The sequence below is a fragment of the Jaculus jaculus genome, chromosome 21, assembly GCF_020740685.1.
Source record: "Jaculus jaculus isolate mJacJac1 chromosome 21, mJacJac1.mat.Y.cur, whole genome shotgun sequence".
Lineage (NCBI taxonomy): Eukaryota > Metazoa > Chordata > Mammalia > Rodentia > Dipodidae > Jaculus > Jaculus jaculus.
The window spans coordinates 13,463,570-13,476,742 of record NC_059122.1 but is presented as its reverse complement, the minus strand read 5'-3'; the positions used below and the strand labels follow the sequence as shown (position 1 = coordinate 13,476,742).

At 50.0% G+C, this 13,173-nt stretch overlaps 1 protein-coding gene across 1 annotated transcript in view; it reads left to right on the top strand.

Annotated features, from left to right (window-relative positions):
• The window catches only part of Mast1 (microtubule associated serine/threonine kinase 1), a 40,191-nt gene that overhangs the window by 15,896 nt on the left and 11,122 nt on the right, over positions 1–13,173 (top strand). Inside the window, exons 8-17 of the mRNA XM_045139316.1 lie at positions 2,080–2,181; positions 2,255–2,387; positions 2,463–2,530; positions 7,133–7,218; positions 7,308–7,516; positions 11,583–11,721; positions 11,821–11,953; positions 12,084–12,249; positions 12,326–12,427; positions 12,526–12,648. Of these exons, the coding sequence (XP_044995251.1) occupies positions 2,080–2,181; positions 2,255–2,387; positions 2,463–2,530; positions 7,133–7,218; positions 7,308–7,516; positions 11,583–11,721; positions 11,821–11,953; positions 12,084–12,249; positions 12,326–12,427; positions 12,526–12,648 (1,261 nt within the window). The remainder of the gene's footprint in view (positions 1–2,079; positions 2,182–2,254; positions 2,388–2,462; positions 2,531–7,132; positions 7,219–7,307; positions 7,517–11,582; positions 11,722–11,820; positions 11,954–12,083; positions 12,250–12,325; positions 12,428–12,525; positions 12,649–13,173) is intronic.

Genomic DNA, 13,173 nt, shown 5'->3' with positions numbered 1-13,173 from the left:
CAGGGCGGTGTGCAGTAGAGGCCCTGGCAAGTGGAGATGGTGGGGACCCTGGAGCTTGCTGGCCAGCCTGTTTCAAACAGCGTGGGGTTGGGGAGATGGCTCTGCAATTAAAGACAATTGCTTAGCCAGCCATGGTGGTGCACGTCTTTAATCCCAGCACTTAAGGAGGCAGAGGTAGGGGGACTGCCGAGAGTTCGAGGCCACCCTGAGACTACATAGTGAATTCCAGGTCAGCCTGGGTTACAGTGAGACCTTACCTCGAAAAACCAAAATAAATAAATCAAACCAGTAAGTAAAATAAATACAGACACTTGCGAGCTCCGGTTCAATTCCCCAGCACCCACATAAAGGTGGGTGAGAAGTGGCTTGTGCACCTGTGATCCCAACATGCCTATAAGAGTGGAAGGCAGACCGAGAGAAGCTGGGGGCCCAGCAGCGAGAGACCCTGCCTCAAAGGTGGAGCAACACTTGAAAGTTGTCCTCTGACCTCCACATGCATACCCTGCATGCACCACACGAATGAATGAATTAAAGATTAATATTAAAATTTAATATTTGCTTTCCTTACAAGGAGAGGGAGATACACACCAGGGCCTTCAGCCACTATAAACAAACTCCAGATGCATGCGTCACCTCGTCCATGGGTACTGGGAAATTGAACTCGGCCCAGTAGGCTTTGCAAGCAAGCTCCTTTAACTGTTGAGCTATCTTGCCAGACCAAAATAAAAACTTTAAAAAAAAAGAGATGAGTCAGGCGTGGTGGCGCACGCCTTTAATCCCAACACTCGGGAAGGCAGAGGTAGGAGGATCGCCATGAGTTTGAGGCCACCCTGAGACTACAGAGTGACTTCCAGTTCAGCCTGAGCTACAGTGAGACCCTACCTCGAAAAAGCAAAAGTAAAATAAAATAAAATAAAAATAAATACAATAAATAAAAAGAGATGAGCTGGGCATGGTGGCGCACACCTTTAATCCCAGCACTTGGGAGGCAGAGGAGGATCACCGTGAGTTCGAGGACATCCTGAGTTACATAATTAATTCCAGGTCAGCCTGGACCAGAGTGAGACCCTATCTCAAAAAACAAAAACCAAAACAAAACAAACAAAAAGATGAGCTGGGCCACCATGCCTAGCAGTAGGGCTATTTTCTTTTTAAGATTTTATTTTTATTTATTTATTAGACAGAGAGAGAATGGGCGTGCCAGGTCCTCCAGCCACTGCAAACAGAACTCCAGATGCATGCAACCCGTATGCATGTAGCCTACGTGGGATCTGAAGACTCGACCTGGGACCTTAGGCTTTACAGGCAAACACCTTAACCACTAAGCCATCCCTCCAGCCCATAGGGCTATTAAAAATATTTTATTTATTTATTTGAGAAAGAGACAGAAAGTAATTTTAGGCATGCCAGGGTGTCTTGCCACTGTAAACCAACTCCAGACATGTATGCCTCTTTGTGCATCTTACTATAGGTCTGTATTTATTTTGGTTTTGCGAGGTAGGGTCTCTCTCTAGCCCAGGCTGACCTGGAATTTACAGTCTCAGGGTGGCCTTGAACTCACAGTGATCCTCTGACCTCTGTCTCCTGAGTGCGTGCGTGCGTGCGTGCATGCGTTCTTTCTTTCTTCCTTCCTTCCTTCCTTCCTTCCTTCCTTCCTTCCTTCCTTCCTTCCTTTCTTTCTTTCTTTCTTTCTTTCTTTCTTTTCCTAGGTAGGGTCTCACTGTAGCCCAGGCTGACCTGGAATTAACTCTGTAGTCCCAGGCTGGCCTTGAACTCGTGGAGCTCCTACCTCTGCCTCCCGAGTGCTGGGATTAAGAGCATGTGCCACCACAACTGGCAAGGGCTGTTTTAAAGATAAATCGAGCCAGAAAAGATTCTATGACCATGCTTGCTCTAGTCGCTGTTACCCATCATGCCTGTTACCAGTATCTTTTTCACTGTGTGGTCCGGACCTCTGTTTTCCCTTCTGTGAAATGGGATGGAAGCTGTGCTTGGGCTATAGGGTGCCAGGGTCTCGGAGAGAGACCCTGGCTGAAGCAGAGAGCCTGTGAACCCGCATCCCTGTGTCCCCCACTCCAGGCCTACGAGCGCTCTGAGAGCTTGGAGGTGGCCTTTGTCACCCAGCTGGTGAAGAAACTGCTCATCATCATCTCCCGGCCTGCGAGGCTCCTGGAGTGCCTGGTGAGGAGCTGGGCACGGGGTGCTGGGCGGGGGGCCATGGAGCACACAGCAAACCCACCCTGTCCCTGCCCAGGAATTCAACCCCGAGGAGTTCTACCACCTGCTCGAGGCGGCCGAGGGACACGCCAAGGAGGGCCACCTGGTCAAGACAGACATCCCCCGCTACATCATCCGCCAGCTGGGCCTCACCCGCGACCCCTTCCCAGGTATGTGCCAGGGCTCTGGGGGGAAGGTCACAGCCCCCCGGCTGCGGCTCACGCTCACCCCCTCCCTCTCCCTAGACGTGGTCCACCTGGAGGAGCAGGACAGTGGTGGCTCCAACACGCCGGAGCAGGATGACATCTCTGAGGTGAGACGGGCTCACGGGTAGGCTCCGTGCATCTCCCAGCCCCACATCCCGAGCTGCATTTCCTGACTAAAACGAGATTCACAGTACCTCTTTCTCTGTGAGCTTTAAAAAATATCTTATTTGGGCTGGAGAGATGGCTTAGCCTGTGAAGCCTAAGGACCCCGGTTCGAGGCTCGGTTCCCCAGGTCCCACGTTAGCCAGATGCACAAGGGGGCGCACGCGTCTGGAATTCGTTTGCAGAGGCTGGAAGCCCTGGCGCGCCCATTCTCTCTATCTGTCTTTCTCTCTGTGCCTGTCACTCTCAAATAAATAAATAAATAATTTAAAAATATATATCTTATTTATTTACTTATTTATCTGACAGAAAAAGAGGGAGAGAGAGAGAATGGGTGTGCCAGGACATCCAGCCACTGCAAACAAACTCCAGACAGATGCACCCTCTTGTGCATTTGGCTAATGTGGGTCCTGGGGAATCGAGCCTAGGTCCTTTGGCTTTGCAGGCAAATGCCTTAACCGCTAAGCCATCCCACCAGCCCTGGTGGGGTTTTTTTGGAGGGGGGGGTTGGCTTTTTGTGGTAGGGTCTTGTTCTCTGTCTCAGACTGACCTGGATTTCACTATGTAGTCTCAGGGTGGCCTCAAACTCACAATGATCCACCTACCTTTGCCTTCCAGTGCTGGGATTAAAGGCGTGTGACACCGTGCCCAGCACTTAAACATTTTTAAAATTTATTTTTATTTATCTATTATGAGAGAGAGGAAGAGGCAGATAGAGTCAGAGAAAGAATGGGTGCACTAGGGCCTCTAGCCACTGAAAACAAACTCCAGATGCATGAGCCACCATATGTGTCTGGCTTACTTGGGACCTGGAGAATTTAACCTGGGTCCTTAGGCTTTGCGGGCATACGCCTTAACCACTGAGCAATCTCTTCATCCAGCCTTCTGTGAGCTTTTTACTTTTATTTTGTGCATTGTTAGAGCCCAGAGCCGTACACATGCAGGCAAATGATCTACCACTGAGCCACATCCCCAAGGCCTTCTGTTTTGTTTTTTTTTTTAATAGGTCTTTTTTAAATTAATTAATTGTTTTGTTAAAGAGAGAGGGCAGGCGAACCAGGGCCTCCAGCCACTGCAAACGAACTCCAGACATGTGCATCTGGCTAAAGTGGGTCCTGGGGAATCAAACCAGGGTCCTTTGGCTTTGCAGGCAAACACCTTAACCGCTAAGCCATCCCTCCAGCTCTATGAGCTTAAAAAAAGATTTGGGGGGGAGGAAGGGTATTACTATGGGATATTTTTTTATAATCATGGAAGAATTTTGATAATAAAAAAAGTTTTGAAGAAAAAAATAAAATATTAAAATTTTTTTGTGTGTGTATTTTTGAGGTAGGGTCTTGCTCTCTGTCTCAGACTGACCTGGATTTCACTATGTAGTCTCAGGGTGGCCTCAAACTCTCAATGTTCTACTTACCTTTGCCCCCCAGGTGCTGGGACTAAAGATGTGTGATACCCGGCACTTAAACTTTTTAAAAATTTATTTTTATGTATCTATTGTGAGAGAGAGAAAGAGAGGAAGAGGCAGATAGAGACAGAGAAAGAATGGGTGAGCCAGGGGCCTCCAGCCACTGCAAACAAAGTCGCATGCACCACCTTGTGCATCTCATTTACGTGGGTCCTGGGGAATCGAACCTGGGTCCTTAGGCTTCGCAGGCAGCGCCTTAACCGCTGAGCATCTCTCCAGCCCTCTTTGTGAGCTTTTTATTTTTGTTTTGTGCATTGATACAGCCCAAGTGATCTACCTTTGAGCCACATCCCCAAGGCCTTCTTTTTATATTTTTAAGTAGGTTTTATTTTTATTTATTTATTTGTTAGAGACAGAGTGGGAGAGAGAGATAAAGAGTGAGTGAGAATGGGCATGCCAGGGCCTCAAGCCACTGCAAATTAACTCCAGATGCATGTGCCACCATATGCGTCTGACTTATGTGGAACCTAGAGAATTGAACCTGGGTCCTTAGGCTTCACAGGCAAGTGCCTTAACCAGTAAGCCATCTCTCCAGCACCCATCTTTTCTTTTTTAAGGTAGGGTCTTGAGGAGTTGGGGGTGATGGTGCACGCCTTTAATCCCAGCACTCAGGAGGCAGAGGTTGGAGAATCATTGTGAATTTGGGGCCACCCTGAGATTGCACAGTGAATTCCAGGTCAACCTGGATTACAGTGAGACCCTACCTCAAAAAACCATTAAAAAAAAAAATAAAAGATAGGGTCTTGATATATAGTTCAGGGTGGCCTGGAACTCATGATCCTTTTGCCTCAATCTCCCAAATTCTGGGATACACCACCACACCCAGCTCAACTTCTAATTTTTTTGTTTCAAATTTAAATTTAATTTTTCTTTTTTTTTTTTAGGTTGGGTCTTATTCCAGCCCAGGCTGACTTGGAACTCACCCTATAGCCCAAACTTGCTTTGGATTTACAGTGATTCTCTGACCCCCGCCTACCAGTTCTAGGGTTCATTATGTGTTTGTGTACGTGTGTTTGGGTGTGCCAGGGTCTCTTGCCAGTGCAAATGGAACTCCACATGCTTGCACCACCACTTTTTGTGTCCAGCTTTACGTGAGTCCTGGGGAATTGAACCTGGGCCAGCAGCCTTTGTCAGCAGGTGCCTTTAACTGCCCCAAATTTTTATTTATTTTATTTTTTTGAGGTAGGGTCTCACTCTAGCCCAGGCTGACCTGGAATTCACTATGTAGTCTCAAAGGGGCTTTGAACTCACAGTGATTCTCCTACCTCTGCGTCTTAAGTGCTGGGATTAAAGATAGGAGCCACTACACCTTGTTTATTTATTTATTTTGGTGATTTTTGTTTTTGAGGTAGGATATCACTGTAACCCAGGCTGACCTGGAATTCGCTCCGTAGTCTTAGGGTGGCCTCGAACTCACAGCGATTCTCCTACCTCTGCCTCCTGAGTGCTGGGATTAAAGGCGTGACCCACCACACCTGGCTTTTTATTTTTATTTTTATTTTTATTTTTACTTATTTATTTGAGAGCGACAGACAGAGAAACAGGCAGATAGAAAGAGAAAGAGAGAATGGGTGTGCCAGGGCCTCCAGCCACTGCAAACAAACTCCAGGCGCATACGTCCCCTTAAGCATCTGGCTAATGTGGGTCCTGGGGAACAGAGCCTTGAACCAGGGTCCTTAGGCTTCACAGGCAAGTGCTTAACTGCTAAGCCATCTCTCCAACCCCTGGCTTTTTTTAAATTTTGTGTGTGTGTGTCTGCATGTATGTGTATGGATGTTCACCTGTAGGCATGTGCACACATGACTGTGGGGACATACTGCACATGTGTGTGCATGCATGTGTGAGGCAGAGGTTGACTGTCTTCCTCAGTCACTGAGGCAGGGTCGCACCTGACTCCGCAGCTCACCCATTCGGCTGGTTTAGCTAGCCAGCTGGCCGCTTGTCTCCACTTCCAGAGCGCCAGGATTATAGCAGGCTGCTATGCCTACCTGGCATGTATGTGGGTGCCAGAATTCAAACTGTGACCACCATGTGTCCGCGGCAAGAGCTTAATCCACTGAGCTGTCTCCTCAGTCCCTCTTTAGCTTTGCTTATTATTTTTCTGGTAATGGACTAAGCCCAGAATCTCAAGCATGCTAAGTTTATATCACCAAGCTTCACCACTGGCCCCTTTTCAAGCCGTTTCATTTCATGTTATTTTAAATATTTTATTTATTTATTTGAGAGAGAAAGAGGCAGAGAGAGAGTGGGTACACCAGGGCCTCCAGCCACTGCAAACGAACTCCAGATGCATGTGCCACCATGTGCATCTGGCTTACGTGGGCACTGGAGAGTAGAACCTGGGTCCTTAGGCTTTGTGGGCAACCACCTTAACCGCTGAGCCATCTCTTCAACCCTTAAGCCATTTTCTTTTCTTTATTATTTTTTTGTTTGGTTTTCCGAGGTAGGGTCTCACTCCAACTTAGGCTGACCTGGAATTTAGTATGTAGTCTCAGGGTGGCCTCGAACTCACGACGATCCTCTATCTCTGCCTCCCGAGTGCTGGGATTAAAGGTGTGCACCACCACGTCCAGCAATCCTTAAACCCTTTTAGAATGGAGTTCAATGGCACTTAGTGCATTCATACTGCTGCACACTATTACATGAAACTCACCCTAGAACCTTTTCCTCATACACACTGAACAGGCACTCCATGATCATCTCCTCTGACCCTAGCAATCAATCTCTCTTTCCCTCCCCCCTCCTCCCTCCCTCCCTCTCTCTCTCTCTCTCTCTCTCTCTCTTTATGAGGCAGGGTCTCTCTCTAGCCCATGCTGACCTGGAATTCACTCTGTAGTCTCCAGGTGGCCTCGAACTCACGGTGATCCTCCTACCTCTGCCTCCAGAGTGCTGGGATCAAAGGCCTGCGCCACCACGCCTGGCTCTGGGCACTTCTTGCACATGCATAGACATTCTGTCATCTTCCCTGTTGGAAGAAGCGGGGCATCTACCTCCCGAGGCAGCCTTGGGTTCCTCCGTTTCCTCCTTGGAATAAATCAGCCTGGCCCTCACCCTTCCCCTGCATCTCACCCTTCCCCTGCAGGGCCGCAGCACCTCGGCCAAGGCCAAGAAGCCACCGGGGGAGAACGACTTCGACACCATCAAGCTCATAAGCAACGGGGCCTACGGGTGAGCCACCCGGGGCTCTGGCGGGGGAAGGGCGGCGGAGGCTGGGTGTCCCTCCGGCGGCGGCCAGCCCTCGCCCTCTCCCCCTGCAGCGCCGTGTACCTGGTGCGGCACCGGGACACGCGCCAGCGCTTCGCCATGAAGAAGATCAACAAGCAGAACCTGATCCTGCGCAACCAGATCCAGCAGGCCTTCGTGGAGCGCGACATCCTCACGTTCGCCGAGAACCCCTTCGTGGTGGGCATGTTCTGCTCCTTCGAGACGCGGCGCCACCTCTGCATGGTCATGGAGTACGTGGAAGGTGCGCCTGCGCGCCGGCTGCTGGGCCTCCCGCTGGACACGCAGTCCACAGTCGCCGCCTCCCGGTCTGTCCATCCTGTGCACTCGTCTGTCCATCCATTGCACCCATGGATGGCTTTGGGTTTTAAAATATATTTTTGTCTTTTTTTTTTTTTTTTTTTTTTGCTTTTTCGAGGTAGGGTCTCTCACTCCAGCCCAGGCTGACCTGGAATTCACTATGCAGTCTCAGGGTGGCCTCGAACTCAGGGCAATCCTCCCACCTCTGCCTCTCGAGTGCTGGGATTAAAGGCGTGCGCCACTATGCCTGGCAATATATATATATATTTAATTTTTATTTATTTGAGAGAGAGAGTAACAAAAGAGGCAGAGGGGGAGGAGGGAGGGAGAGAGAGAATGGGCACGTCAGGGCCTCCAGCCAGCCACTGCAAACAGACTCCAGACACATGCATCACCTTGTGCATCTGGCTCACGTGGGTCCTGGGGAATAGAACCTAGGTCCTTTGGCTTTGCACACAAACACCGTAAGAGCAAAGCCACCTCTCTAGCCTCCCCACTCCTTTTTTTTTTCTTCGAGGTAGGGTCTCACTTGATTCCAAGCTGACCTTGAATTCACTATGTAGTCTCAGGGTGGCCTTGAATTCATGGCAATCTGTCTCCCGAGTGCTGGGATTAAAGACTTGGGCCCCAGGCCTGGCCATTTTCACAATCGTTATTTATTTGTTCGTTTTAGTTATTTGTGCATGTGTTCAGTTAGACTGGCTGGCAGTGAGCATTAGCGAGACTTTGGCCTCTGCTTCCCACAGGGCTGAGTTTGCAGGTTTGCGTGGCTCCGCACAGTTGTTTACATGGGCGATGGGGAATTGATGGAGGCGGTCTAAGGCAAGCGCTTTTAAGTGCTGATCCATCTCCCCAGACCTATACTTCATTTCTTATTTTTATTTTATTTTTTTTTGTTTGTTTTTCAAGGTAGGATCTCACTCTAGCCCAGGCTGACCTGGAATTCACTATGTAGTCTCAGGGCAGCCTGAAACTCATGGTGATCCTCCTACCTCTGCCTCCCCAGTGCTGAGATTAAAGGTGTGTGCCACCACGCCCAGCTTCCATTTTTAAATTTTTTTAAACATTTTAATTTTCATTTATTTATTTGTATGTGTGTGTGTGTGAGAGAGAGAGAGAGAGAGAGAAAGAGAATGGGTGTGCCAGGGCCTCCAGCCATCGCAAAGGAAATCCAGACATGTGCCACCTTGTGCATCTATCTGGTTTATGTGGGCCCTGGGGGATCATACCTGGGTCCTTTGGCTTTGCAAGCAAGTGCCTTAGTTATTAAGCCATTTCTTTAGCCCTGTTTTTTATTTTTATATTTATTTATTTATTTTTGTTTTGTTTTTCGAGGTAGGGTCTCACTCTGGCCCAGGCTGACCTGGAATTCACTATGAGGTCTCAGGTTGGCCTTGAACTCATGGCCATCCTTCTACCTCTGCCTCCCAAGTGCTGGGATTAAAGGTGTGTGCCACCACACCCGGCTCTGTTTTTTATTTTTGAAAAATATTTTTTATTTACTTATAAAAGACAGAGAGAATGGACTCACCAAGACCTTTAACCACTGCAAACGAACTCCAGATGCGTACAGTGCCATGCGCATCTGGCTTATGTGGGTTCTGGGAAATTGAACCGGGGTCCTAAGGTGTCTCAGGCAAGCATCTTAACCACTAAGCTATCTTTCCACTCCCATTTTTTAAAATTATTTGAAAATATTTTTATTTATTCAAGCCAGGCATGGTGTTGCACACCTTTAATCCCAGCACTAGGGAGGCTGAGGTAGGAGGATCGCTGTGAGTTCAAGGCCATCCTGAGACTACATAGTGAATTCCAGGTCAGCCTGGGCTAGAGCGAGACCCTACCTTAAAAAAACCAAATAAATAAATATATATATATATTGGCTCATGTGTGATAGGAAAATCAATATTACCTCCATGAATTTCTGTATCTAGGTGCTTTGTCCATTAGGAATCCCTCTGTTTCTTGGCCCCACTTTCCCATGGCTGGTTCTCTCCTTATATGACCCCATGCAGCAAGGCTTCTGTGCCCCGCAGATCCTATATTACCTCCAGTAGTTTAGCAATCTTACCCAGACGTGGTGGCACACGCCTTTAACCCCAGCACTCAGGAGGTAGAGGCAGGAGGATTGCTGTGAGTTTGAGGCCAGCCTGAAACTACATAGTTAATTCCAGGTCAGCCTGGGTAGAATGAGACCCTACTTCCCCTACCTCGAAAAACCAAAAAATAAAAATAAAGTTTAGCAATCTTTGTGAAACAAGCACAATACCCTAGGGCTACTCCTTGGAGCAATTTGTGTTTCCTGCTGACTTGACACCATGCCCTGAATCGAATCTACACCTTAGATAAAAGGGGGATAGAGGACTGGAGAGATGGCTGAGCTTTTAAGGCACCTAAGGACCAGGGTTCTAGTCCCCAGGACCCATGTAAAGCCAGACGCACAAAGTGGTGCATGCATCTGAAGCTCATCTGCAGTGGTTGGAGGCCCTGATGTGCCCCTTTTCTATCTGCCTCTCTCTGTAATAAATAAATAAAATTTAAAATACAAAAGAAGAGGATGGATATTGAGGAGACTAAAATATCAATGTTGGGTCTGGGATGTTGCTCATCAGGAGAGTGTCTGCCTAGGATCCTCAGTGAGGGGCTGCTGGCTTGCCTAATGCACAAGGCTCTGCGTTCCAGCCCTAGCACCGTATGAGCAGTGAATCCTCCAGTAGGTCTGGTGGATGACCAAGAGCTCACATTTTAAGATTCCTGTAGTGGGACTGGAGAGATGGCTTAGTGGATAAGGCACTTGCCTTGGAAGCCTAAGGACCCAGGTTTGATTCCCCAGTACTCACATAAACCAGATGCACAAGGTGGCACATGCATCTGGAGTTTGTTTGAAATGGCTAAAGACTTTGGTGCAACCTTTCTCTCCCCTTTTCTTTCCCCCAAATAAAAAAAAAGAAAGGAAGGAAGGGGGAAGGAAAGAAAGAAGGAAGGAAAGATTCTTGACCTGCAAAGCTCACTTGTCAAAAAGTCAATGGTTCTGGTCAGCAGTTTAGCAATCTTAGCCAGGCGTAGTGGCGCACACCTTTAATCCCAGCACTCGGGAGGCAGAGGTAGGAGGATCGCCATGAGTTCAAGCCACCCTGAGACTGAGACTACGTAGTGAATTCCAGGTCGGCATGTGCTAGAGTGAGATGCTACCTCAAAGAAAGAAAGAAAGAAGGAAGGAAGGAAGGAAGGAGGGAGGGAGGGAGGGAGGGAGGGAGGGAGGGAGGGAGGGAGGGAAAGAAAGAAAGAAAGAAAGAAAGAAAGAAAGAAAGAAAGAAAGAAAGAAAGAAAGAAAGAAAGAAAGAAAAAGTCTAATAGCATGAAGGAAGCCCAAAAGAATGGAGATCCCTCTGAGACTTGGATAGGATGAACTACGGCTCTGGGCCTTAATTTTTTCCTACTTACAAAGTGGGTGCAGTGAAGCCAGTACTTGGGAGGCGGAGGTGTGAGTTCGAGGCCACCCTGAGACTACGTAGCGAATTCCAGGTCAACCTGAGCTAGAGTGAAAACCTACCTTGAAAAACTGAAAAACAAACAAAAATACTGGGTACAACGAAGCCAGGCATGGTGGCGCACGCCTTTAATCCCAGCACTGGGAGGCAGAGGTAAGAGGATTGCTGTGAGTTCAAGGCCACCCTGAGACTACATAGTGAATTTCAGGTCAGCCTGAACTAGAGTGAGACCCTAACTCAAAAATAACAAACAAAAAAAGTGGGTGCAATGAAGCCAGGCGTGGTAGCGCACACACCTTTAATCCCAGCACTCGGGAGGCGGAGGTGTGAGATCGAGGCCACCCTGAGACTACCTAGCGAATTCCAGGTCAGCCTGGGCTCGAGTGAGAACCTACCTCGCGAAACCAGAACCGAACCGAACCAAACCAAACCAAAGCGGTGGGTGCAGTGGGACAGGGCTGGGCTCTGCAGGCGGGGCGCCTGGGCGCTCACTGCACCCGTCCCGCCCCTGGCCCGCAGGCGGTGACTGCGCCACCCTGCTGAAGAGCATAGGGGCCCTGCCTGTGGAAATGGCCCGCATGTACTTCGCAGAGACCGTGCTGGCTCTGGAGTATTTGCACAATTACGGCATCGTGCACCGCGACCTCAAGCCTGACAAGTGAGCTCCGGCCCTGCCCGTTTCGGGGGGGCGTGGGGGGAGAAGGGTGGCAGGGTACCAGGGCAGGAGCTGGCCTCACTCCCCACCCTCCGTCTGCAGCCTCCTCATCACCTCCATGGGCCACATCAAGCTCACAGACTTCGGCCTCTCCAAGATGGGACTCATGAGCCTCACCACCAACTTATACGAAGGCCACATCGAGAAGGATGCTCGGGAGTTCCTGGACAAACAGGTGTGCGCTGGGCGTGGGAGTTGCTGGGAACCTCAGGGGCCCCAGGGCCTGATTTGGGGGGACGGGGGGCAGAGCTCTTGTCTTGAGGGCCCTCCTGTGGCCAAAGCTGGGGCTGACCACCTGCCCCCAGGTGTGCGGGACCCCAGAGTACATCGCACCCGAGGTGATCCTGCGCCAAGGCTACGGCAAGCCGGTGGACTGGTGGGCCATGGGCATCATTCTGTACGAGTTCCTGGTGGGCTGTGTCCCCTTCTTCGGGGACACCCCGGAAGAGCTCTTTGGACAAGTCATCAGTGGTAGGTGCCTCTGACGTGGGCAGGCCCGGGATCCCTTAGGTGCCTGCAGTGACCCCTTAGCCTCCTTGTCTTGCAGATGACATCCTGTGGCCGGAGGGGGAAGAGGCCCTGCCCGCAGACGCCCAGCTCCTGATATCCAGCCTCCTCCAGACTAACCCTCTGGTCCGGCTTGGGGCGGGTAAGGGGTTCATCCCACAGAGAGTTGGGGTGGCAGGGACCCCGATGCTGGGGAGCTAGGGTACCCAACAGCTGGCTCACGGTGGGTCCCTGCCCCAGGCGGTGCCTTTGAAGTAAAACAACACAGTTTCTTCCGGGACCTGGACTGGACAGGGTTGCTGAGGCAGAAGGCCGAGTTTATCCCCCACCTTGAGTCAGAAGATGACACGAGCTACTTCGACAGTGAGTGGGGACGCCAGACGCGGTCTGGGGCGGTGGGATCCGAGGGGTGCACTCTAGAGAAAGAACTGCGTTGGGCCTGGCCAGGTGTGAACCGGACACGCAGATGACATGGCTGAAGCTGGCTGGGCCACGTGGCGCAAGCGTGTGGCCGCAGACACTGGAGAGGGTTAGATGAGCAAATTAAAGGTTCAAGGCCCACAGAGTGGATTCGGGGCCAGCTTGGGCAACTTAGGAAGAGACCTTGTCTCAAAATAGAAAGCAAGGGGCTGGAGAAGATGGCTTAGCAGTTAAGGCGTTTGCCTGCAAAGCCAAAGGACTCCGGTTCGATTCCCCAGGACCCTTGTGAGCCAGCTGCACAAGGAGGCGCATGCATGTGGAGTTCATTTGCAGTGGCTAGAGGCCCTGGCAGCCCATTCTCTGTCTCTGTCTCTCTCTCTCTCAAATAAATAAATAATCTAAAAAATAAAATAAAAGGCGGGGAGAGCTGGGTGTGGTGGCGCAGGCCTTTAATCCCAGCACTCGGGA